The 22,932-nt window shown below is 37.5% G+C and overlaps 1 protein-coding gene across 4 annotated transcripts in view; it reads left to right on the top strand.

Annotated features, from left to right (window-relative positions):
• The window catches only part of UGGT2 (UDP-glucose glycoprotein glucosyltransferase 2), a 192,566-nt gene that overhangs the window by 109,539 nt on the left and 60,095 nt on the right, over window positions 1–22,932 (top strand). For all 4 annotated transcript variants that reach the window (XM_049647155.1, XM_049647154.1, XM_049647157.1 and 1 more), the window contains 7 exons: window positions 4,516–4,680; window positions 5,031–5,154; window positions 5,245–5,343; window positions 7,420–7,514; window positions 12,253–12,459; window positions 17,012–17,143; window positions 21,798–21,922. In XM_049647155.1, the coding sequence (XP_049503112.1) occupies window positions 4,516–4,680; window positions 5,031–5,154; window positions 5,245–5,343; window positions 7,420–7,514; window positions 12,253–12,459; window positions 17,012–17,143; window positions 21,798–21,922 (947 nt within the window). The remainder of the gene's footprint in view (window positions 1–4,515; window positions 4,681–5,030; window positions 5,155–5,244; window positions 5,344–7,419; window positions 7,515–12,252; window positions 12,460–17,011; window positions 17,144–21,797; window positions 21,923–22,932) is intronic.

The following is a 22,932-nucleotide window of genomic DNA, read 5'->3' as shown; positions in this document are numbered from 1 at the left end:
TACTCCAGCTTTCTTTTGACTTCCAATAGCATGATAAATAGTTCTCCCTCCCCTCACTTTCAATCTGAAGGTGTCCTCAGGTCTAAAATGAGTCTCTTGTAGACAGCAAATAGATGGGTCTTGTTTTTTTATCCATTCTGATACCCTATGTCTTTTGGTTGGCGCATTTAGTCCATTTACATTCAGTGTTATAGAAAGATATGGGTTTAGAGTCATTGTGATGTCTGTAGGTTTCATGCTTGTAGCGATGTCTCTGGTACTTTGTCTCACAGGATCCCCCTTACCCAAAGCAACAGAATATACTTTCTTCTCGAGTGCACATGGAACATTCTCCAAGATCACATACTGGGTCACAAAACAACCCTTCATAAGTATGCAAGAATTGAGATCATACCATGCATACTTCCAGACCACAATGCTATGAAGCTTGAAATCAACCACAGGAAAAAGTCTGGAAAACCTCCAAAAGCATGGAGGTTAAAGAACACCCTACTAAAGAATGAATGGGTCAACCAGGCAATTAGAGAAGAAATTAAAAAATAGATGGAAACAAACGAAAATGAAAATACAACAATCCAAACGCTTTGGGACGCAGCAAAGGCAGTCCTGAGAGGACAATACATTGCAATCCAGGCCTATCTCAAGAAACAAGAAAAATCCCAAATACAAAATCTAACAGCACACCTAAAGGAAATAGAAGCAGAACAGCAAAGACACCCTAAACCCAGTAGAAGAAGAGAAATAATAAAGATCAGAGCAGAAATAAACAATATAGAATTTAAAAAAACTGTAGAGCAAATCAATGAAACCAAGAGTTGGTTTTTTGAAAAAATAAACAAAATTGATAAACCTCTAGCTAGGCTTCTCAAAAAGATAAGGGAGATGACCCAAATAGATAAAATCATGAATGAAAGTGGAATTATTACAACCAATCCCTCAGAGATACGAACAATTATCAGGGAATACTATGAAAAATTATATGCCAACAAACTGGACAACCTGGAAGAAATGGACAAATTCCTAAACACCCACACGCTTCCAAAACTCAATCAGGAGGAAGTAGAAAGCTTGAGGAGACCCATAACCAGCGAAGAAATTCGATCAGTTATCAAAAATCTCCCAATAAATAAGAGTCCAGGACCAGATGGCTTCCCAGGGGAGTTCTACCAGATGTTTAAAGCAGAGATAATACCTGTCCTTCTCAAGCTATTCCAAAAAATAGAAAAGGAAGGAAAACTTCCAGACTCATTCTATGAAGCCAGTATTACTTTGATTCCTAAACCAGACAGAGACCCAGTAAAAAAAGAGAACTACAGGCCAATATCCCTGATGAATATGGATGCAAAAATTCTCAATAAGATACTAGCAAATCAAATTCAACAGCATATAAAAAGAATTATTCACCATGATCAAGTGGGATTCATTCCTGGGATGCAGGGCTGGTTCAACATTCGTAAATCAATCAACATGATACATCACATTAATAAAAGAACCATATGATCCTATCAATTGATGCAGAAAAAGCATTTGACAAAATTCAGCATCCTTTCTTAATAAAAACCCTTGAGAAAGTGGGGATAGAAGGAACATACTTAAATGTCATAAAGCCATTTATGAAAAGCCCACAGCTAACATCATCCTCAATGGGGAAAAACTGAGAGCTTTTTCCCTGAGATCAGGAACACGACAGGATGTCCACTCTCACTGCTGTTGTTTAACAAAATGTTGGAAGTTCTAGCATCAGCAATCAGACAACAAAGGGAATCAAAGGCATCAAAATTGGCAAGATGAAGTTAAGCTTTCACTTTTTGTAGATGACATGATATTATACATGGAAAATCCAATAGACTCCACCAAAAGTCTGCTAGAACTGATACATGAATTCAGCAAAGTTGCAAGATACAAAATCAATGTACAGAAATCAGTTGCATTCTTATACGCTAATAATGAAGCAACAGAAAGACAGATAAACTGATCCCATTCACAATTGCACCAAGAAGCATAAAATACCTAGGAATAAACCTAACCAAAGATGTAAAAGATCTGTATACTGAAAACTATAGAAAGTTTATGAAGGAAATTGAAGATAAAGAAATGGAAAAACATTCCATGCTCATGGGTTGGAAGAATAAATATTGTCAAAATGTCAATACTACCCAAAGCTATCTACACATTCAATGCAATCCCAATCAAAATTGCACCAACATTCTTCTCGAAGCTAGAACAAGCAATCCTGAAATTCATATGGAACTACAAAAGGCCCCGAATAGCCAAAGTAATTTTGAAGACCAAAGCGGGAGGCATCACAATCCCAGACTTTAGCCTCTACAACAAAGCTGTAATCATCAAGACAGCATGGTATTGGCACAAAAACAGGCACATAGACCAATGGAGTAGAATAGAAACCCCAGAACTAGACCCACAAACGTATGGCCAACTCATCTTTGACAAAGCAGGAAAGAACATCCAATGGAAAAAAGACAGTCTCTTTAACAAATGGTGCTGGGAGAACTGGACAGCAACATGCAGAAGGTTGAAACTAGACCACTTTCTCACACCATTCACAAAAATAAACTCAAAATGGATAAAGGACCTGAATGTGAGACAGGAAACCATCAAAACCCTAGAGGAGAAAGCAGGAAAAGACCTCTCTGACCTCAGACGTAGCAATTTCTTGACATGTCCCCAAAGGCAAGGGAATTAAAAGCAAAAATGAACTACTGCGACCTCATGAAGATAAAAAGCTTCTGCAAACAAAGGAAATAATCAACAAAACTAAAAGGCAACCAATGGAATGGGAAAAGATATTTGCAAATGACATATTGGATAAAGGGCTAGTATCCAAAATCTATAAAGAGGTCACCAAACTCTGCACCCAAAAAACAAATAATCCAGTGAAGAAATGGGCAGAAAACATGAATAGACACTTCTCTAAAGAAGACATCCAGATGGCCAACAGGCACATGAAAAGATGCTCAACGTCGCTCCTTATCAGGGAAATACAAATCAAAACCACACTCAGGTATCACCTCACACCAGTCAGAGTGGCCAAAATGAACAAATCAGGAGACTATAGATGCTGGAGAGGATGTGGAGAAACAGGAACCCTCTTGCACTGTTGGTGGGAATGCAAACTGGTGTAGCTTCTCTGGAAGACAGTGTGGAGGTTCCTCAAAAAATTAAAAATAGACCTACCCTATGACCCAGCAGTAGCACTGCTAGGAATTTACCCAAGGGATACAGGAGTACTGAGGCATAGGGACACTTGTACCCCAATGTTTATAGCAGCACTCTCAACAATAGCCAGATTATGGAAAGAGCCTAAATGTCCATCAACTGATGAATGGATAAAGAAATTGTGGTTTATATACACAATGGAGTACTACGTGGCAATGAGAAAGAATGAAATATGGCCCTTTGTAGCAACGTGGATGGAACTGGAGAGTGTTATGCTAAGTGAAATAAGCCATACAGAGAAAGACAGATACCATGTTTTCACTCTTATGTGGATCCTGAGAAACTTAACAGAAACCCATGGGGGAGGGGAAGGAAAAAAAAAAAAAAAAGGTTAGAGTGGGAGAGAGCCAAAGCATAAGAGACTCTTAAAAACTGAGAACAAACTGAGGGTTTATGGGGGGTGGGAGGGAGGGGAAGGGGAAGGGGGGTGATGGGTATTGAAGAGGGCATCTTTTGATATGAGCACTGAGTGTTGTATGGAAACCAATTCGACAATAAATTTCATATATTAAAAAAAAAAAAAAGAAAATTACTTGCAGTTGCCTGAGGCTGTGTTTTCTTCCCCCCAATTCCTGTCTTCACATGCACTTCTCCCACTTTATCTTCCCAGCAAATGTTACTCACCCTTTAAGACTTTCCCTGTCACCCCTTCCCAGAGGCTTCTCTGACCCCCTCCTCTCCATCCTCGAGTTTTCTTCCTGGCTGCCGCATGTGCCTCTGTTTTGGCCCTGTCTGTGTGAATCCCTTGAGGGCCGACTTTCAGCTTTGTATTCACAGCATCTTGTTTAATGCTGATGGCATGAATTCAAAAATTGTTAATGAAACAAATGAATGCAGAGATGAATGAATCTCTGATCCAGATAAATGGTATGTTTTTTAATGTTATACTGTGCACAGGGGTCAGCACATCCTGCCCTCCCACTGCCTCTTTTATATATACAGTTTTCTTGGGAGGTAGCCCCACATCCCTGCATCGGTGTATACCCCTGCTACACTACAGCATCAGAGCTGAGTAGTGGAGACAGAGACTGGATGGCCCACAGAGGCTGCGATGTGTGCTAGCTGGCCCTTTACAGGAAAAGCTTCCTGATTCTTGCTCCATAGGTAGATTACTTTGCTTTAAATAATGTTTGGAAAGGACAAATGAAATTAGCACAATTAACCTTTTTTTCCTGTGGCGTATCAAAATGCGCCAATGCCCGTCCCTTCTTTTACGTATGCATTTCTTTTCCAGACAGACATTTTTCAGTTTAACTCTGATATTTTTGAACTAAATAGGTGGGAGCAAGCTTTTATAAGATGACTGGCCTGGGTCCTTTGCCTCAAGCTCTTTATAACGGAGAACCCTTTAAGCTTGAAGAGCTCAGTATGAAAGAACTAGAAATGGCTGTTCTTCGCAGAATGATGGACGCGACGGTACATTTACAGAGGGACGTTTTTATGGTAGGCAAGCATTTATGAGGAAGTACATGATAGATGATATTTTTATAAATGATTTTTTGCATTAAAACAACTTTCTGTAGCAAAAGTTTCCATCCTGATCACTTAGTAATGAATTTAAAAGTAATAATTAACTAAGTTTATCTGTGCATAATTACATCAGAAATGCTTAATTGGAAAAAAATTCAGGTATTTACAGGAATATTTGTTGTAAAGTTTATTGTATGAATCCTAATTGCCTAAATTATTTATTTATTTTTTTAGATTAGCCTTTAAGTATATTCTGTGCATAACTTTAGAACATATGCCTATAAATTATCTGTGTTACCTAAGTAATATTTTTGTTGTTTCAGGGCACATTAAATGATCGAACAAATGCAGTTGATTTCCTTATGGATAAGAATAATGTTGTACCCCGTATAAATCCTTTGATTTTGCATGCTAAATGGCAGTACCTTAATTTAATATCCACATCAGGTAAAATGATCCATATACTTTCTACAATGCTTACTGAGTTTTGCGTGTTTTATTAAGTGGTTATTTAACATTTAATGTGAAAATTTTCAGTAACTGCTGATGTTGAAGATTTCTCTACGTTCTTTTTCTTGGATTCGCAAGATAAGAGTGCTGTAATAGCAAAGAACATGTATTATTTAACCCAAGAAGGTAATGAGCATATTTTATTTTCCTGACTTTATTCCTAAAGTAGCAAAATTTGCAATTTTAGTGAGGTGTTTGCATAATGAATTTGTATGTTGCCATTTGACTAGAGGTCTGGTTTTCAATTTCAGAGTTTGTAGTTTGTTAGGATACAAGGATTGTGCTGGGAAAATACCTTCTACCCTAGTTATATGTTCAGGGGCTCATCTTGGTTTTTTGCCTTTTCTTAAAGCAAGCTGTTCCACTTTTCACCTTTTTAAGAAAGCGATAAAAGACTTTCCAGACTGTGTAACCTCGTGTCTTATAATGCATGAATAAGAGTATAATTCCCAGATCAGAGGAGAAGTAGTTCTACCCTCTGATTAAACTTCTGGATTTTTGCTTACATTGGGGATTATAAGAAAAGAAAGGAGACCTATACAGGAATGTACTGGGAAATATGCATTTAGCCTGGACAGGGAAGTTGATGGTGGAGCCAAGCCTTGTTAGAGTACAGTGACCTATTCGAAATAGACACGGATAGTTGGAGTTCAGCTGGTTCAGTTTTGCTTTGTTTTATTTGATGATCTTTGCTCTAGAGAGAAAAATGAAAGCCAATATGTGAAAGATAAAAGAAGACTGAGTTTTGTCTCAGTGTGTGAGAGTGATCTAAAGATAAAATGAACTTCATAGTAAGGGGTATATTTTTATAGAGAGAGTTTTAAGCAGAGGCCACCCAGCCAGTTTTTCAGAATGCCATGGAGTCAAGATTGGATCAGATGGCCCCAGAATTCTTCCTAACAGATCCCAGATTTTATGTTCATAAAGTGGTCTGTCTCCAAGAAGTCCAACAAATAATAAAATACAATGCAGTTCTATGTTATGGCAGAATAAGGTCCTGACTGTGACAAGGGAAGGGAAAAGGAAACAGAAACAAGGAATAAAAATAGGAGAAGTCTATTTTTCAGGTTCTGAGGTGTATTTCAAAAATTCCCTCTGGGCATCAGAATAAGTTAGCCTATAATTAATGCCCTTTGCTTAAATCTCTAGCAATTTAAAAGAATGTTAACTGGGAAACACCCGATTTCCTTTTGCTTGGCATTTATATAAACGTGTAAAGAACTGATGGAGTTGTGAGAAATTTACTTAGCACTTTGAAATAGTTCTCAGTTTACTAACTATGATGGTGAAAGTGCTGACCTTAAGAAGGCATTAGAATTCTTTACCTTTCTTCTTTGAAAAGAATGTGCTGCTACTGCCTCACACTTAAATTGCTTCAATGTGAACTCAATGTCAGCCCTCTTTCTGTTAAAGTTTTCGTATAGTTAGATATCACTGAGTGTGGTAGTAATGGTGGCCTCACATCTATTCAGGGGTAAGTTTTTGGTCTGGCAAACGTTTTATAATTGTTTCAAGTAGGTTATGTGATCTAAAGGACTAGCTTTTGTGTAGGTTTTAATGATGGCTAGACAAGTGTACAGGTGATGCATACAGAGCCTAGATGAAATTAAACCCATTTAACTGTGACTTCAGAACTAAAAATTGTTTCTCCTTGTGGTTTCCAAATTTTCAAATTTTTCTGAAAAATAGAATTGTATTAATGTTGATGGCACAGGTAATGTGAATTAGACCAAGTTAATAATAGAGGTTTGGGAATAAATGAATTGTAAGCTAATATTGCTGTTTTTAGTATCTATTAATAAGCTTTATTGTATCTAGTTTTACATCTATGTGGGGTATAATTCTCAATTTAAAAAAAATATATAGCTGTAGCTGGAAGACCATTTTGCTTGCCAATTCCGAAAACATAAGTATAATACAACTTTTGTCTACTAATAAAAGTATTCCACAGGTATGTCCCTTAGAGACTATTCTTACTTTTTGGTATCCGAGTTTATTTAAAGCTTATATAGCACTCTTCTAGTGTTTTTATATGCCTGTCAGTGTGTGTGTGTGTGTGTGTGTATAATCTTTAGCAATATTTTCTTATTTTCAAAAAATTAGCTTAATACTTTTTAATGTATTTTGTTAGCTGGAAATGTCCCCTGCTTTTAGTTTAATTTTATAAAGAGGCAGCTTGACTAAACTATTTGATACTTTCAGATGATGATGTAATTTCTTCAGTTACTCTCTGGATTATTGCTGATTTTGACAAACCATCTGGGCGAAAACTACTTTTTAATGCATTAAGGCACATGGTAAGTATTTAGATACTCTTACCACAAAAATTTTATAATTTGTTGTTAATTTTGAGAAAGCCAAATGAAGAACGTGCATTAAATCTTATTCTCCTCCATGTTAATGTTTTAAGTCCTTCAGCTTGTTGATAAGGAGGCGAAAACGGGAACTCAAATTCAGTCTCCATGTACAATAGGCAGATTTGACCAGGAAAAGAAAACCCTGCAAGTCGTCCATGATTCAGACCTGTGTGTTCCCTGCTTGCCCTTGCTATTAGACATATACTTGTCTGCAATGTGTATGCACTGAATGTTTGTGTCTCCCATAAAATTCAGATGTTCAAATCTAATCTGTAGTGCAGTGGCATTTGGAGGTGTGACCTTTAGGAAGGAATTGGGTGATGAATGGGATCAGTGCCCTTGTAAGAAGAGGCCAGAGAGCCTACTTCACTCTCTGTCCATCATGTGTAGATACATGGACAGATCCGTAGTCTGCAGCCCAGAAGAGGGTCCTCACCAGAACCTGACCGTGCTGGCACCCTGATCTCAGATTCCCAGTCTCCAGAACTATAGGAAGTACATTTCAGTTGTTTATAAACCACCCTGTCTATGGGTACTTTGTTGTAGCAGCTGGAACTAAGACATAGTAGTTATAAATAGGCTATTAAAACGGAGTGAATGGTCCAGACCCTACCATTACATCAGTGACACCAAATCTAGTTTTTACCAAAAGCAGTTTGTAAGGGCGGTTTTCCATCACATAGTCAGGCAGCACTTTCTTTCTCTGAATATTTAAGAAAAAGAAAATAAATTTTCACTGAAGAGTATTTTAAGCCTTAAGTCAACCTTAATTTTTTTTGTTATTAGAGAATTACAAACCAATATACTTCGATAGTATACATTTCTATATTTATTTAAAAATACTCTTTTATGGGGCACCTGGGTGGCTCAGTCAGTTGAGTATCCAACTTTGGCTCAGGTCATGATCTGGTTTGTGCGCTGGAGCCCCGCACGGGCTGGCTGCTATCAGCACAGAGCCTCCTCTGGACCCCCTATCCCCACCTCTCTCTCTCTCTGTCCCTCCCCCACTCACACTCTCTCTCATTAAGGTAAATAAACATTTTTTAAAAATACTCTTCTATAACCTTCCATATTTCTAAGGAGCATAAAAGTTTGTCTAGATTAAAAACACCTACAAAACGTAACTCAAAGTATTTTATGAAATTGTTTGTTTTGCATTAGCTAAGTGTAAATTTAGTGCTGATAACAAATTACCCCATAACTTAATGGTTTAAAAACAATAAACGTTTTCTTAGAGTGTCTGGGGTTTAAGAATTCAAGAGTGACTTGGCCAAGTGGCTGTGGCTCAGGGTTTCTTGTGAGGGTGCAGTCAGGACTCTGGCAGCAGTTGTCTGAAGGCTTGACTGGAACCAGAGCATCAGCTGCTAAGAGGGCTTGCATGGCTGCTGGCAGGGGGACTCAGTTTGTCACTGGCTCTTCACGGAACATCTCATTCCGTTGCCACATAGACCCCATTTTAGCATTGCTAAGTGTCCGCACAACGTGACAGCTGGCTTTCCCCAGAGTGAGTGCTAAAGAGACAGAAGCCACAGTGTGTTTTATGATCTGGCCTCAAAAGTCACACACTGTACTTCCCTAATATCCTATTGATGACACAGATCACTCCTATCCAGTATGAGGAGGAACAATATGGAAGCACAAGTATAAAGAAGTAGGGATCATCGGGGGCCATCTTGGAGGGGCACTACCACATCAAGAATAGTTAATACATTTTAGACGAAACATAATAACATCAGTTGGGAGAATTTTCATGTCATGTTAGGCAGTCTCAGAACACATTCTGGCTTCATTCAAGCCCTGCAGACCAGCACATTCAAAAAGGGGTGTTTGAGGTCTATGGAGTACATCACCTCTGCCTTCTGTCTCTTCTCAAGAATTTTTGGTAGCGTGTTCTTTGCGAGGCTGACAGATTGCCTTTTCCCAGTAGTTCCAATGTATGTGGCTCTCCCATCATGCACATATTGGTATGTTTAATGGTGTCCCACATTTCTCTAAGAATCTGATCATTTTAGTTCTTTTTGCATTCTATTTTTCAGACTATAGCTCTGTTGATTTATCTTTAAATTCAGTGATCCTTCTGCCAAGTCAAATCTATTGAACCCCACTAGTGAATTTTTCATTTCAGTGATTGTACTTTCCAATTCCAGAGTTTCCATTTGGTTCTTCTTTATAATTTCTATTGCTTTGTTATTATCATCAGTGTAATAAGTTGTTGTACCTTCCTTTAACTCTTTAAGCATGGTTTCCTTTAGTTCTTTGAAGATACGTGTATGTCTGTTAAGTCCATCATCTAAGGTCCCTCAAAGATAGTTTCTGATGCTTGGTATTTTTCCTTAGTATGAATCATACTGTCCTCTTTCACTGCATATCTCATAATCTTTTACTGAAAACCAAACATTTTAGATAATACACTGGAGCACATTTGGATCCCATACCACTTCATCACCTGGACTGTTTGGTCATTTGTTTGTTTAGTGATATGACTGAACTCTCTCTCTAGTCTATCTCCCTCTCATTGTTTTTCTCTGATGTTCCTGCTCAGACTTTTTCCCTTGTTTTTATCTTTGATCTTGGTTTCCTGGAGACTGCCTCTGAGTCAGCAAAAGCCAATTATTGTTCAAAGTTTATACTTAAATACCCCCAGGCAGTTAGATGTTCACGCTTTACTGTTGGATGTCTGCTTGACTTAAAGGCTGCTTTCCAGGTTAGAGATTTTATGATTTTGCCCCACATTCACAGTGGAATAGTATCTTGGAATTTCCCTGATGACTCCTGAGAAGATTCAACCTTTGGCTTGGTCTTCCAGACTGCCGAGAAGGACTTTAATATTATTTTTAAACTTGACTTCCTAGCAGTTGCCCCTGGGTCAGAGTACCTTTTTATTTAGCAGTATTTGTTTAGGGAATGCCTTCAGTGTGCCCCCTGTCCCATTCTCATTACCTTGAGTGGGGCCACTGTGACACAGATGCAGTTTTCCGGAACCTCAGGGATGAGTGTGATCCCAGGACAGCTCTTTTCATCTCTCTCCTTCTCTGAGTCTCTCTCTCTGTTAAACCCATGGCCGGTCTCTCATTCCACCTGACGTTTTTTTGCCTGGAGGACCATGTAAAAACACGCTCCAGATGGGATTTCACCCACAGGCTGTCATTTGCTAACTCTTGATCTGGTTCATTAATTGAATTATCTGCGGTATCAATTCTTATTTTTATTCTTTCCAGTATTATATTTTGAGCCTCTCTCATTTTCACTTCAGCCAGCTTGCTTTTAACTTTTGCCTTTCTCTCATGGGGTCTCTCCTTATCTCTCTCTGAGTCTGTTTTTTGGAGACCATGTTTTCTTTTCATAGCTACACAAACTTTAAGAGACTAACATAATGAACAACTTATATACCTAACACCTAGATTCTATAATTTTAACATCTTGCCACATTTGTTTTATCTGATTATCTGTTGTTAGTGGGGAGGAAGGGCAGAATAGTCTGCATTTTAAAGTAAGTCACAGAAATCAGCGTATATTTTAAAGTACATACATTTTAAAGTAAGTCACAGAAATCAGCATATGTCATCCCTTAGTATTTTAATATGCATTTTCTAAGAATTAGGATATTTTACATAACTGCAATACCACTATCCCATTGCTAGTACTAAGCCTGCATTAAATTGTTCGCACAAAGTTGTCTTTTCTTTTTTCAAGCTAGGATCTAAACGTGTTTCATTGTTACGTTTCATTAGTTTCTTTTATTATAGAACAGTCCCATCCACATTTTGTCTATTGACTTTTTAAAGAGACCAAGCTGGTTGCCTTTTAGAAAAATCCCACCTTACAAATTTCACTGATTTTTTTTTTCCTTACAGTATTTTTAACTTGTCCCTTAGCCCTTATATCTCCTCTACACTGGAAGCTATGTCTGACTTAATTAGATTCAGCTTCCGCATGTTCATGAGTGATGATGTATTCTTCATGCTCTGTTTGTACACTACCAACCTGAAAAAAAATGTCAATGTCCAGCATCAATAGAATGTATAAAAGAGTATATTCGTACAGTGGAAATCTATGCAGTCCTAAAAAATAAAGCAACTAAAGATACACAAACAGTGTTGATGAATCTCACAACCATTATGTTGAGTGGAAACAAGGCAGGAAAGAATATATACTGTATGATTATATGAAGCTCAAAATAGGTTAAATGTTTCATGATGAAACTTAGGTGATAAACCAGAAGAAGAAGCAAGAATGATCCTACAAATAAGTAACAGGATCGTGGTTGTTTTTAGAAAAGTGGAAAGGTGTAGTCATTGGCAGGGTGTCTGAGAGACGTCTTTGGGTTGCTGGCAATGCTCTGTTTCTCGACCTGGGTTATAGTTTTATGGGTTAACTCACTGAATTCTACATTTTTGTTTCGTGTATTGTTTTATATGTGTTATTTCACATACAAAAAGTGGTTAAAGTATCTCCTAAAAGACTCGTTATACAAAGAGGTGAAGCAGTCAGAGTTCCTAAAATGACTGTTTTCTGGCTATGTCAGTAGGTACACGTTCAGTACCATCCACATAGAAAGACCTCTGCAGTGAGGGCTGCTGTGTGTTAAAGTGAACAAGCTCGAATGGAAAGAGAAAAGTTCGGCTGTAAAATGATATGTGAGATACTGATCTTTTCCACCCATAAATGTGTCTTGCAGAAAACAAGTGTTCATAGTCGGTTGGGAGTTATTTATAATCCTACATCGAAAATAAATGAAGAAAACACCGCTATTTCTAGAGGAATTTTGGCAGCTTTTCTTACACAGAAAAACAGCTTTTTGAAAAACTTTCTCAGGAAACTGGCGAAGGAAGAAACTGCTACAGCTATTTACTCTGGAGAAAAAATTCACACATTCCTTACTGAGGTCAGTGGCTATTTGTTTGGAGTAAGAAGTATCTGTTGCATTTTTAGAATGTATAAGCCAATGTGGTCATGCTACTGAAAAATGTCAATAAATAAGTATAATCAATTGGGGATAATAAACATTCCTTCAATGGGAAAAGACAGTGATGTGACTTTGCATCAAGGCACTTAGCCAACCAAATTTCATGTATTTCTGCTACTACTGTATGATCCTTGAAGTTGATAGCATTCTAGTTAGGACTTGTATGTGAAGATCGAGAGTTCAAGGCTATGTAAGTCATACTCAGGTAGTTCACTGAAGGGTCTAGTATGAGGGAAATTCTAAAGATGGAAGATGATCCTCAAGAAAGAAGATCCGTTAATCCACTCAGAAATATCAATTGATTGTCTGCCATACAAGGGAGGTATACTCGTGGACAAGGCAGATATGTTGAGTCCGTGCTCCTGTGGAGCTTCCACGGCGGTGGGAAAGGCAGACAAACTAAATGGTACTGGAAAAATATAAAGAAATGAGAGGGTAGATAGTTTGAGGGATGCTCTTTTAGCTGAAGTGGTCAGGGAAGGCATCTCTTAAAGAGCTTATGTTTGAGCAGAGGTCTGAATGTAATGAGAAAATTTGTGAGAAGAATGTACCAGATCTGGGAACACAGTAAGTCTAAAGGACTGACGCAGAGACCGTCTTTCCAGGTTTGAGGTACAGGCAGAAAATCATCATGAGCAAAATAGGGAGCGTGATGTGGAGAGTAGTAGGAGCTGAGGTCAGAAACATAACCCAGATATTTCAGGAATCTGTAGGCCATGGTAAGGAACTGAAGTCTTTCCTGAGTATGATGGGAAACCACTGAGGAATCTTGAAGAGGTGAATAACCCTTAAAAAGGTGACTCTGGATGCCATGTGAAATTTTGTAGTAGGCAGACAAGAGTGGATATAGGATGAACAATTGGAATGTTTTTACAGTAATCTAGACAAGACATAATGGTATCTTGGACTAGGTAGTAGTGGCGGGAATGGTGAGGTGATTGGTACATTTTCGTTACAATCAGAATTAGCTGATCAATTGTATATGATATGTGAAGGTAACATCCTTACATTTTAGCTTGAGCAGCTAGAATTAATGGTGGTGCCTTTTTTTGAGATGGGAAAGTCTAGATGAAGAGAAGATTTGGACACATAGAGGATCAAGCATTAAGTCTGTACATGTTAAGTTGGAGATGTCTGTTGGACATTCAGGGGGAGATGTTGAGTTGACAGTTGAGTTAATGAGTATTGAAATCAACTCAGGGTTATCAGGGTATTTTTAGAGTACATCACTTCGAGAGTTACCAACATTATATATCATTTAAAACCAAGAAACTGGGTGAGATACCTCAGAAGTTAGTTGGGTGAGGGAAGAGGGGCTAAAAAATAGAGCTCTGGAATATTCCAACATATAGAGGTATGCAAGAAAGGGATGATCCAGCAAAGGAGACAGATGGAACAGCCATAAGTTAAGAAGATAACCAGGAGAATATGGTATCTTGAAAGTCAGTTGGAGAAAGTATTTCAAGGACAGAATGATCAACTGTGCAGATGTTCCTGAAATTAGGCTTCATAATTGACCATTTACTTGTTAAGGTGGTCATTGGTGACTTTGATGAAAATAGTTTCAGTGGAGTAGTGGGTATAAAAGTAAACTTGATGGAAAAGAGAATGGGAAATCAGGAACTAGAGATAGTGAGTATAAGTAGCTCTTTCAAAAAATTTTATTTTCCCATGAACAGAGAAATATTTTGTAGCCAGAAAAGGACTTGGCGTCAAGACTTTCTAAATTTGCAAGATGTTACTTTTTGTATGCTAATGGAGACAGTCCATCCAAACAATGAGAAAGGAGGATAGGGAGGGGAGCAGAGAAGAAGCAGAGTTCTTGAGTAGATAAGAGGTGCTGGGATCCCCTGGACAGGTGTTTACAGTTGGTCTTAAGAAAAGGAACCATTCATCCATTTTTACTGGAGAGAAGGCAGAATATATGAGCATGGCTGCAGAAGGGTAGATTTAGTTGGTGGTAGCAGGATAAAGGCCTTCTGATTATTTCCATTTTCAGAAGAAATTCAGGTCATTCGCTAAGTATTAGAGTGAGAGTAGGTATTATTAGAGGTTTGAGGGAAGAGGAGCAAATGCCACATACTCTTCTCTTATTCTGAGAGAGAGAAAGTGAATTAACTACATTAGTGTGGGAGGGTTTCTGAGGGCCCACTAGATGTTAACGACTGTAAACTGAAAGCGAGGTCGCTATTAGTTGCAGCTTTTTTTCCGGCTGTATTAAGACTATTTTGGTTCCGGTTACAGGGGAAGCAGAGTCGTGCTTAAACAGAGTTGAGGTTTTGCCAGGTGAATATGACTTCAGGGAAGCATTCCAGGGATCTAAGCATGGCAAGTTTGTGTTGCAGTAAAGGCCTTTGAGGTATAACTCAGGAGGAAATTATGGGCGGTGTGATGGGTAATAACGAGGTGGTAGGGGCAGAGGACAGAAGGGATTGGGTAATGGTTGGTATGGTGACACTAGGTTGAATGAGCTGGAAATCGAGGAGTTTGTGGTCAGAGGGGATGATTGAGATGGAGATTTTGGATATAAGTGGGATCTCAGGCTGCACTGTCCAATACTGTATCCACTAGCTGCATGTGGCTCTTTTAAACTTAAAATTAAGTTAAAATTCCAGTTGTTTAAGCATCCAGCTTTTGATTTTGGTTCAGGTCATGATCTCATGGTTCATGAGATCGAGCCCCATGTGAGGCTTTGTGCTGACAGCTGGAGGCCTGCTTGGGATTCTGTCTCTCTCCCTCTTTCTCTGCCCCTCCCACACTCATTCCCTCTCTAAATAAATAAATAAGCAAACAAACAAACAAACTTAAAAAAAATTAAGTTAAAATTTAAATTCAGTGCTCCAGTCATTCTAGCCACATTTTAAGTGCTCAGTAACCATCCATGGCTGTGGCTGGCATATTGGACTGTTTAGTGGAACATTTCTACCATCGCGGGAGCATACCAGGAACCTGCTAGAAATTCAGAATTTAAGGCCCCACCTTGGATCTTCTGAAGTAGAAACTACATTTCAACAAGGTGATTGCACATTAAAGTTTGATAAGTATGATATGGAGAGTGTTTCTTAGTGTGAAGATGTGAAGAAGCTATTCATGGTTTATTTTCTGTGAATGTCCATATATTTTTTGACTCTCACCAAGGATTACTTTTATATTTCAGAAATAAAATGCACTATTACTGAATTGGTTTTGTGAGGTTGGTATAATGGGGTGTGATAGGGTATTTCTATTTTAAACACTGTTTTTTTTCACTGAGGGTACCAAAATGGGGTACTGAGTTCAGAATTTAATTGACATTTGTTTAATTTCTTTAATGATAAATTGTATTTAAGTTGATGTTCCCTAGCATATTCCCTAGCGTTACTAGTCAATAATCCACCTGAAATCTTCAAAGAATGAATGTGGCATGTGATATCTACTTGTAACAGGATTTTTCAAATGTTATAATTGGCTTGGCAAAGAAATATTCTTTTTTAAAATGTAGTTTCAACAGTATGGAGGTTTCTCAAAAAACTAAAAATAGAACTACCCTACGACCCAGCAATTGCACTACTAGGCATCTATCCAGGGGACACAGGTGTGCTGTTTCGAAGGGACACATGCACCCCCATGTTTATAGCAGCATTATCCACAATAGCCAAAGGAAAGAGCCCAAATGTCCATCAATGGATGAACAGATAAAGAAAATGTGAGATAGATATATAGATATATAGATATACACACACACAATGGAGGATTAGTCGGCAATCAAAAAGAAGGAAATCTTGCCATTTGCAACTACGTGGATGGAACTGGAGGGTACTATGCTAAGTGAAATTAGAGAAAGACAAAAATCATATGACTTCACTCATATGAGGACTTTAAGAGACAAAACAGATGAACATAAGGGAAAGGAAACAAAAATAATATAAAAACAGGGAGGGGGACAAAGCAAAAGAGACTCATAAATATGGAGAACAAACTGAGGGTTGCTGGAGGGGTTGTGGGAGGTAGGATGGGTTAAATGGGTAAGGAATCTACTGAAATCATTGCTTCACTATATACTAATTTGGATGTAAATTTTAAAAATAAAAAATAAAGTTAAATTTAAATAAATAAAATGTAGTTTCAGATGAAAATAGTGCTTTTTAAATCAAAATTTAGAATAATTTCAAATTTTGCATTCATATATTTAAGTAGGCTTTGTTAAAATGATTTACTGGGGCACCTGGTTGGCTCAGTCAGTTAATAGTCCTACATCGGCTCAGGTCATGATCTCACTGTCTGTGAGTTCAAGCCCCACGTCAGGCTCTGTGTGGACAGCTCAGAGCCTGGAGCCTGCTTTGGATTCTGTGTCTCCCTCTCTCACTGCCCCTCCCCTGCTCACACTCTGTCTCTCTCTCAAAAATAAGTGTTAAAAAAAAATTTTTTTTAAATAAAAAATGATTTGCTATATTTCCCTTATTAATTTCATCCTTCTTAATTTATGGTTTAGGGGATGGATAAGAACGCTTTTCAGAAAAAATATAATACCATTGGAGTGAATATTTTCCGAACTCATCAGCTGTTCTGTCAAGATGTACTTAAAATTCGTCCTGGAGAAATAGGTATTGTCAGCAATGGGAAAGTAAGTAGAAAACACAATTGCTCGCTTTTTCTCACTGACCCGTGACCTGGGGGCCTGTCACAACACGCAGGAGATGCGGCTCCTGTGCTAGACACAGCGGACAGGGGTCAGCATAAACTGCCTGTGGTCCCACCCCTTCCCCCAGAGATGGATGCATCGAATGTGGCGCGAAAGAGCATTCGTATGGGAATAGCTGTTACTGTGTTCTAATATAAGGATTAGAACAACTACTACATTGCAACTAAGAGCCACTGTTGCTGTAGATGTGGAAAGTACGTTGTGATGTCTTTTTCTTCTCATCGCTTTTCTCTACAATTGACTGTGTTAACTTCCATAAGTACCGACTTGTTATTTTTGAAATATAAAGTCATAGTTATTGTAATCATTAAAATCTATAAGAAAAATCACTTACTTCAACCCTCCTAATGAAATTGGTTATTCATAGTTTATTGTTTTACCTTCTAACCCTTTTCTCTACCCTACATAGGCGTGTCTGTTTTGTAAAAATACATAATTTAATCCTGTTGTATACATGTATGTATAAATTTTTATATCACACTTTTTTTCTCTTGGTATATCGGAAACATTTTCTTATTAGAGAGTCTTTATAGACGTACAAAATTAATAATATCTACTTAATATTTTTTGAGTATGAGAATCTTGTTTTCTCAGTAATGATTTAAGTTTTAAAAAATTGAATCTGGTGCATAGATTTATTAAGAAATCAACTAATGCAATATGTTTGGCATCCTCTGTTTGAACTACCAAATTATATAACCCAAATTGTCTTCCAAGGTCTAGTGCGCTCTTAACGTTTTTGTTTTCTACATTTCTAGGTGAAGCTCTCTTTATCTAATGTTTTATTCCCCTATCATTTTCCCTGAAAATTATGCTCATTTTTTTCTTATCCGACTCTATAAAGACTAGGAACTGGAGAGTAGTGAAGGTCTCACATCCACAAGCCTCTGCAGATCAAATATATCTGCTTCAATGTAGCAGTTTTCAGGCTAATTGTTTTTAAGTGTTCATCTTTGTATGGTGCTCTTTTATAAATTGGTGACAATGGTTGCCATTTATTGCATTAATACACAGCATTTGTGAATTTGATAAGCAAGGTTTGTGGAAGCCCAGTAATGTCATTGCTTTTTATTTTTAACAGTTGTTTGGGGAGGAAATGTGGCTTTTTAGAACAGTTTTGCAGTATATGGCTCTGTCCCTTTGGCTCTGTCTAGCACTGTAAGGGTGAAGAGGGAAAAAAATTACACCAGCTGTATTCAGTACCTTGCCTTTTGATTATATGTTGTGGAAAGGCTACCCTATGTTTTCTTTGCTGTTATTTAATGTAATTCACCTATTACCCATGTTATCGATAGCAAATGTTATAGTTATATTTACCTTATTTCTCCTAAAATAATTGTTTCTCTTCATCTTCCTTGAAATTGACAAAAATATTCAGATTCTAATTTTTCACCTGCTGTGATCAATCTTCTAGGTTCTGAGAGTATAGTAGTGAACAAACTTGTTTTCATGAAGTTTATATTTTGGTGGGCAGTGACACCTAACAAGTAGCATCCTTATTGATAAGGTGCCATTTGGAGAGAGCCAGAGGAGGCAGGGAGGGAGGTGGGGGGGTAGAGCAAGCCGAGTGGAATATGTGCAAGAAGAATGTTCTAGATTGAGGGAACAGTGAGTACAAAGGTCCTGAGGTGAGATGATTACTGTGTCCTAGAAATAGCCAGTACAGAGAGTAGTCAGAAGAGAAGCTTCAGAAAAGTAGCTGCCGACCAGATCCCGTAGGGTTTCAGGACAGTGTAAGGACTCCTGCTTTACTGTGAGTGAGTTGTGAAGTTTAGTTGTGGGCAGAGGACTGACATGGTCTGACTTATATCTTCTTTGTGCATCTCTAGTGGCTGTTCAATAGAGAATAAAACATAGGGCATCAGGAGAGCAGTCAGGAGCTAGTTCAGTAGTCCACGTGAAAGCTGATGGTGACTTGGACTGGAATGGCCCTGGAGGAGGAAGTGAGGGATGTATTGTGGAGGAAGAGTGGACCTGAATTACTGACAGACTTGGGGTGGGATGGAGAGAACCGTGTGACTGGCAAAGTGAGGCTGCTCAGGACGAGTGGAAGGGGAGGGAAGATGGAAATTCAGTTCCGGATGTAGGAAGAGTTCAGTGGCCAGTTCTGGTCCTGTGCCTGCTCTTGGGCTGACACTTGAGCATATGAGTTGAATTCAGGGAAGAGGTTGGGGCTGGAGGTAGATATTAAGTTAAATTATGTTGGCTTTTGCATTGATTAGTAGAAAATTATAATTTTGTTTTTTTAATTTATGGAACTGTAATTTGAATAGAAAAGTATAATGTATCTGAAAGCAAGTACTGTGGCTTAGAGCTGTGTAATACTTAGCTGTGTAATACTTAGCTTGTTACTCTCAGAGTGAAGCTTTAAAGCACAGTAGTCACAGCAATTGCAGCAGATAGGTACAACTCTCAGCCAGATCGTTTAATCCTTGAAATCTGACATTTTAGAATCAGCCTTCATCGTGAACCTGTCCAAATGTTTGTTAGAATTGGAACATACTCAGGTTGCTTATGAATGATCAAAACTGGGGGGTGGTGATTATCTCATACTTTCTTACTAAGATGCTGAAGAATTAAAAATGCATTTATTTTTAGTATTAAATAAAACTCTAATACTGCCACTATAATTATAACAGATTTATTGTCATTAACCTACATGTTTACAAATTGGCGAAAGATGGCGTAGCAGGCAGTAGAGAAGCAGGGCCTTTTTTGTTATTTTATTTTTTTTTTTTTTAGCCAAACAAATTTCTGTTTGAATTCCATTTCACCATTAATTAATTAATTATATGACTTCTATGAGACTTGGTTTAGAAATATCATTTGGACAGTGGGAATGGTGATGGTCTATTTTACAGAGTTGTCAGAGATTAAATACACTTTTATAGGTAAAGCATATAAAACAACCCCAGACAGAGCAGATTTTCAGTAAATATTAATTCCTGTTTTCTCTTTAAATATTTGAAGGCTGTCATGAGAAATAGTGGGTACATTTGTAGACCTGATTTGTGTTACACTTGATGAGAGAGTCAATATAGAATCATACTGAGATGTCCATGAGTGGAGAGAGATTTTTATAAAGCTCAGTGTGTGGATGAACATTCTAACAGAGTTTTCTAAAATTTTAATGAGCTGTCAGAGGTAATGCATTTCTGTTACAGCAGTTATTCCGTATAACTGAAAAATCACATTTCCAAAATGTTGTAAAGAAGATGGAAGCACCAGATACATTTTATTATGTTTGTACATGAGTTTCAAGTTCAGTGTCCCTTTTCCCAACTTAGACATTATGTGATTTTATACTGTTTATGTTTCTTTATCCCACAAGAATCAAGTTTCTCCTAGCTGTTTCACACTGCACTCACATAGGTGAAATAGAGCCAGTTCTCTGGTGAATTTAATCAATGAAGAGAGCCAATCTAATTAACCCCTTAAGAAAATAATTTGAGATTATATTTCCTTTTTCTGAGTTATTAACAAAACTGCTCAAATCAATAGAGGTGGTACAGATAAAATTCAGGCCTCCTATTCATAGTCCATAAAATATAACATTGAAAGTGCTTTCAAAGTATCTCAAAAGTGATACCAAATCTTAAGGCAATGAAATGTTTCTATGTGTACTTTTAGTTTTATGGTATCCATTTTTTCATTTTGAAGAGCCCATGTTATATGTTTAAGGGTGAAACATGATATTTGTTTAGTTGGAATGCTAACACCCCAGCTAATATCACCTGTGATATGAGCAAATAATAAAAAATTCAAGAACTATACCTCATTCATTTTTAGAAAAATATTAATTGCAGAAGCAGATGAAGCAGTCGAGGGAGTGAGAAAATCTGCTACAACCATTTAATTCTGGTCTGTTTACCAAGAAAAAAAGGATTCTGGATGCTATACTTTGTGGTTGTCATTAAGTGTAAGTGTTTAGGGCATAAGACTATGTCAGGCTCACCTTCTACATCGGTGCTTGCATTCATAATATGATGATGATTGCATGGATTAATTTCGAAATTAGGCGTGTGACAATTTGACAACTCCTCCTCTAGAGTTAACTGGTTCACAGCCGACCTGCATACATGACCTTACTGTGGTCCAAACCATTTATACAGCATCAGTTAGATGAAGATGGGTTGGTATGTTTAAGTGATTATGTGGTTTGTCTTTGGTCGTATCTACGTCATGTAGGCCACAATTGATAGATGAATAGAAAAGCAAATTGAAAATAAAAGACTTATGAAATACAGACCGTTTCATAATTTACCTTAGAATGAAAAGCCTTAGGTTTTTGAAAGCATTATGTTTCAAAGTAAAACTTCCTAATGGAAATAATTTACTGCTTTTCTATTTTGTCAGTTAGATATTGGTGTTTATGCAAATGTTACTTGTAATATGAAAGTGAGAAAACCTTTTTCTCTTTGTCTCCCGGTAGATTTAGTAAGTGGTGGGATTGATCGCCACCGTCTGTTTAATCGGTAATCGGTTGTTGTTTAAATATCTATTTGATGAGAAAATATTTGTCCCAAACTGGTATCTTCTAGAAGGTATACAATAATAAAACTACTTTTATTTTAAGTTCTTAGGACCTTTAGGTGAAAATTTCTATACAGAAGATTTTTACTTCTTGGAAAAGATAACATTTACTAATTTAGTAGAGAAAATTAAAGGCGTTGTTGAAAATATGAAAATCAGCTCAAAGAAGTAAGTATTTAAAATCGTAAGAGCAATTCATTTCAGGATGTGCTATTTTGCATCTTATTTTTTTCTTTTTAAGAATAGAAAATATTTCAAATATGTACACAATTAAAGATATAAGCGATATGTAGAGAATATTTAAAAATGATAATAAAGGACATCCATACTCACCACCACCGAACTGTACATGTTAATGGTTTGTTTTATTTGCCTTGGATCTTACTGTCCTCTTTGTTTCTTACCCGCCTACACAGTCTCCATCCTCCCTGAGAAGTAACCATTTTCCTAAATGCTGTGTGCATGATTCCATACTCATATTTATACTTTGCTTCATTTCTGAATATCCATGAGCAGTGTTGTTTGGGCCGAATGCCTGACTTTTATAGAGAAACTCTGTTTCCTGTAGGTTCCTCTGCACTCTACTTCCTCTGGAGCTTCATCCAGGTTCATGTACACAGTTCATTTTAATTCCTTTTCGGTGTTTAATGAATATGCTGTAGCTCGTTAATGCAGTCCATTACCGAGGTACAGTGAACTTGGCTTTAGTGTTTTTACTGTTACAGAAGTGCTGGAGTGAACCGGCTTTCAGTGTCTCCTTGTGCAGTGTGAGTTTCTCTAGAGCACAGGGGTGTGCGTGTCTTCAGCCTTACCAGGTGTTGTTAAATACCCTTGAAAGTCATTGCAGCAATTAACACTCCCACCAGAAAGGTGAAAGTTCTGTTTCCACAGGTTCTTACCAATACCTGGAGTTGTCTGACTTGATAATTTTCTCTGTCTGGTGGATGTGAAATTGTGGCTTGTTTTACTTTGCATTTCTTTGACTTTTGAGTATCTTCTCATACGATTATTTTCATTCACGTTTACCCTTCTGTAAAATACCTGTTTGTGTCTTTTGCTCAGTTATCTGTTGGGCTTTTTTTCTTCTTTTAATGATCTATAAACATATACTCTGTGATTCTGTATACTAATCTTTATCAGTTATATGTGTTACAAATATTCTAGTTTGTGACATGACT

This window comes from Panthera uncia (assembly GCF_023721935.1).
Source record: "Panthera uncia isolate 11264 chromosome A1 unlocalized genomic scaffold, Puncia_PCG_1.0 HiC_scaffold_16, whole genome shotgun sequence".
Classification (NCBI taxonomy): Eukaryota; Metazoa; Chordata; class Mammalia; order Carnivora; family Felidae; genus Panthera; species Panthera uncia.
The sequence above is the reverse complement of the archived record's forward strand: the minus strand, read 5'-3'. Positions and strand labels throughout refer to the sequence as shown.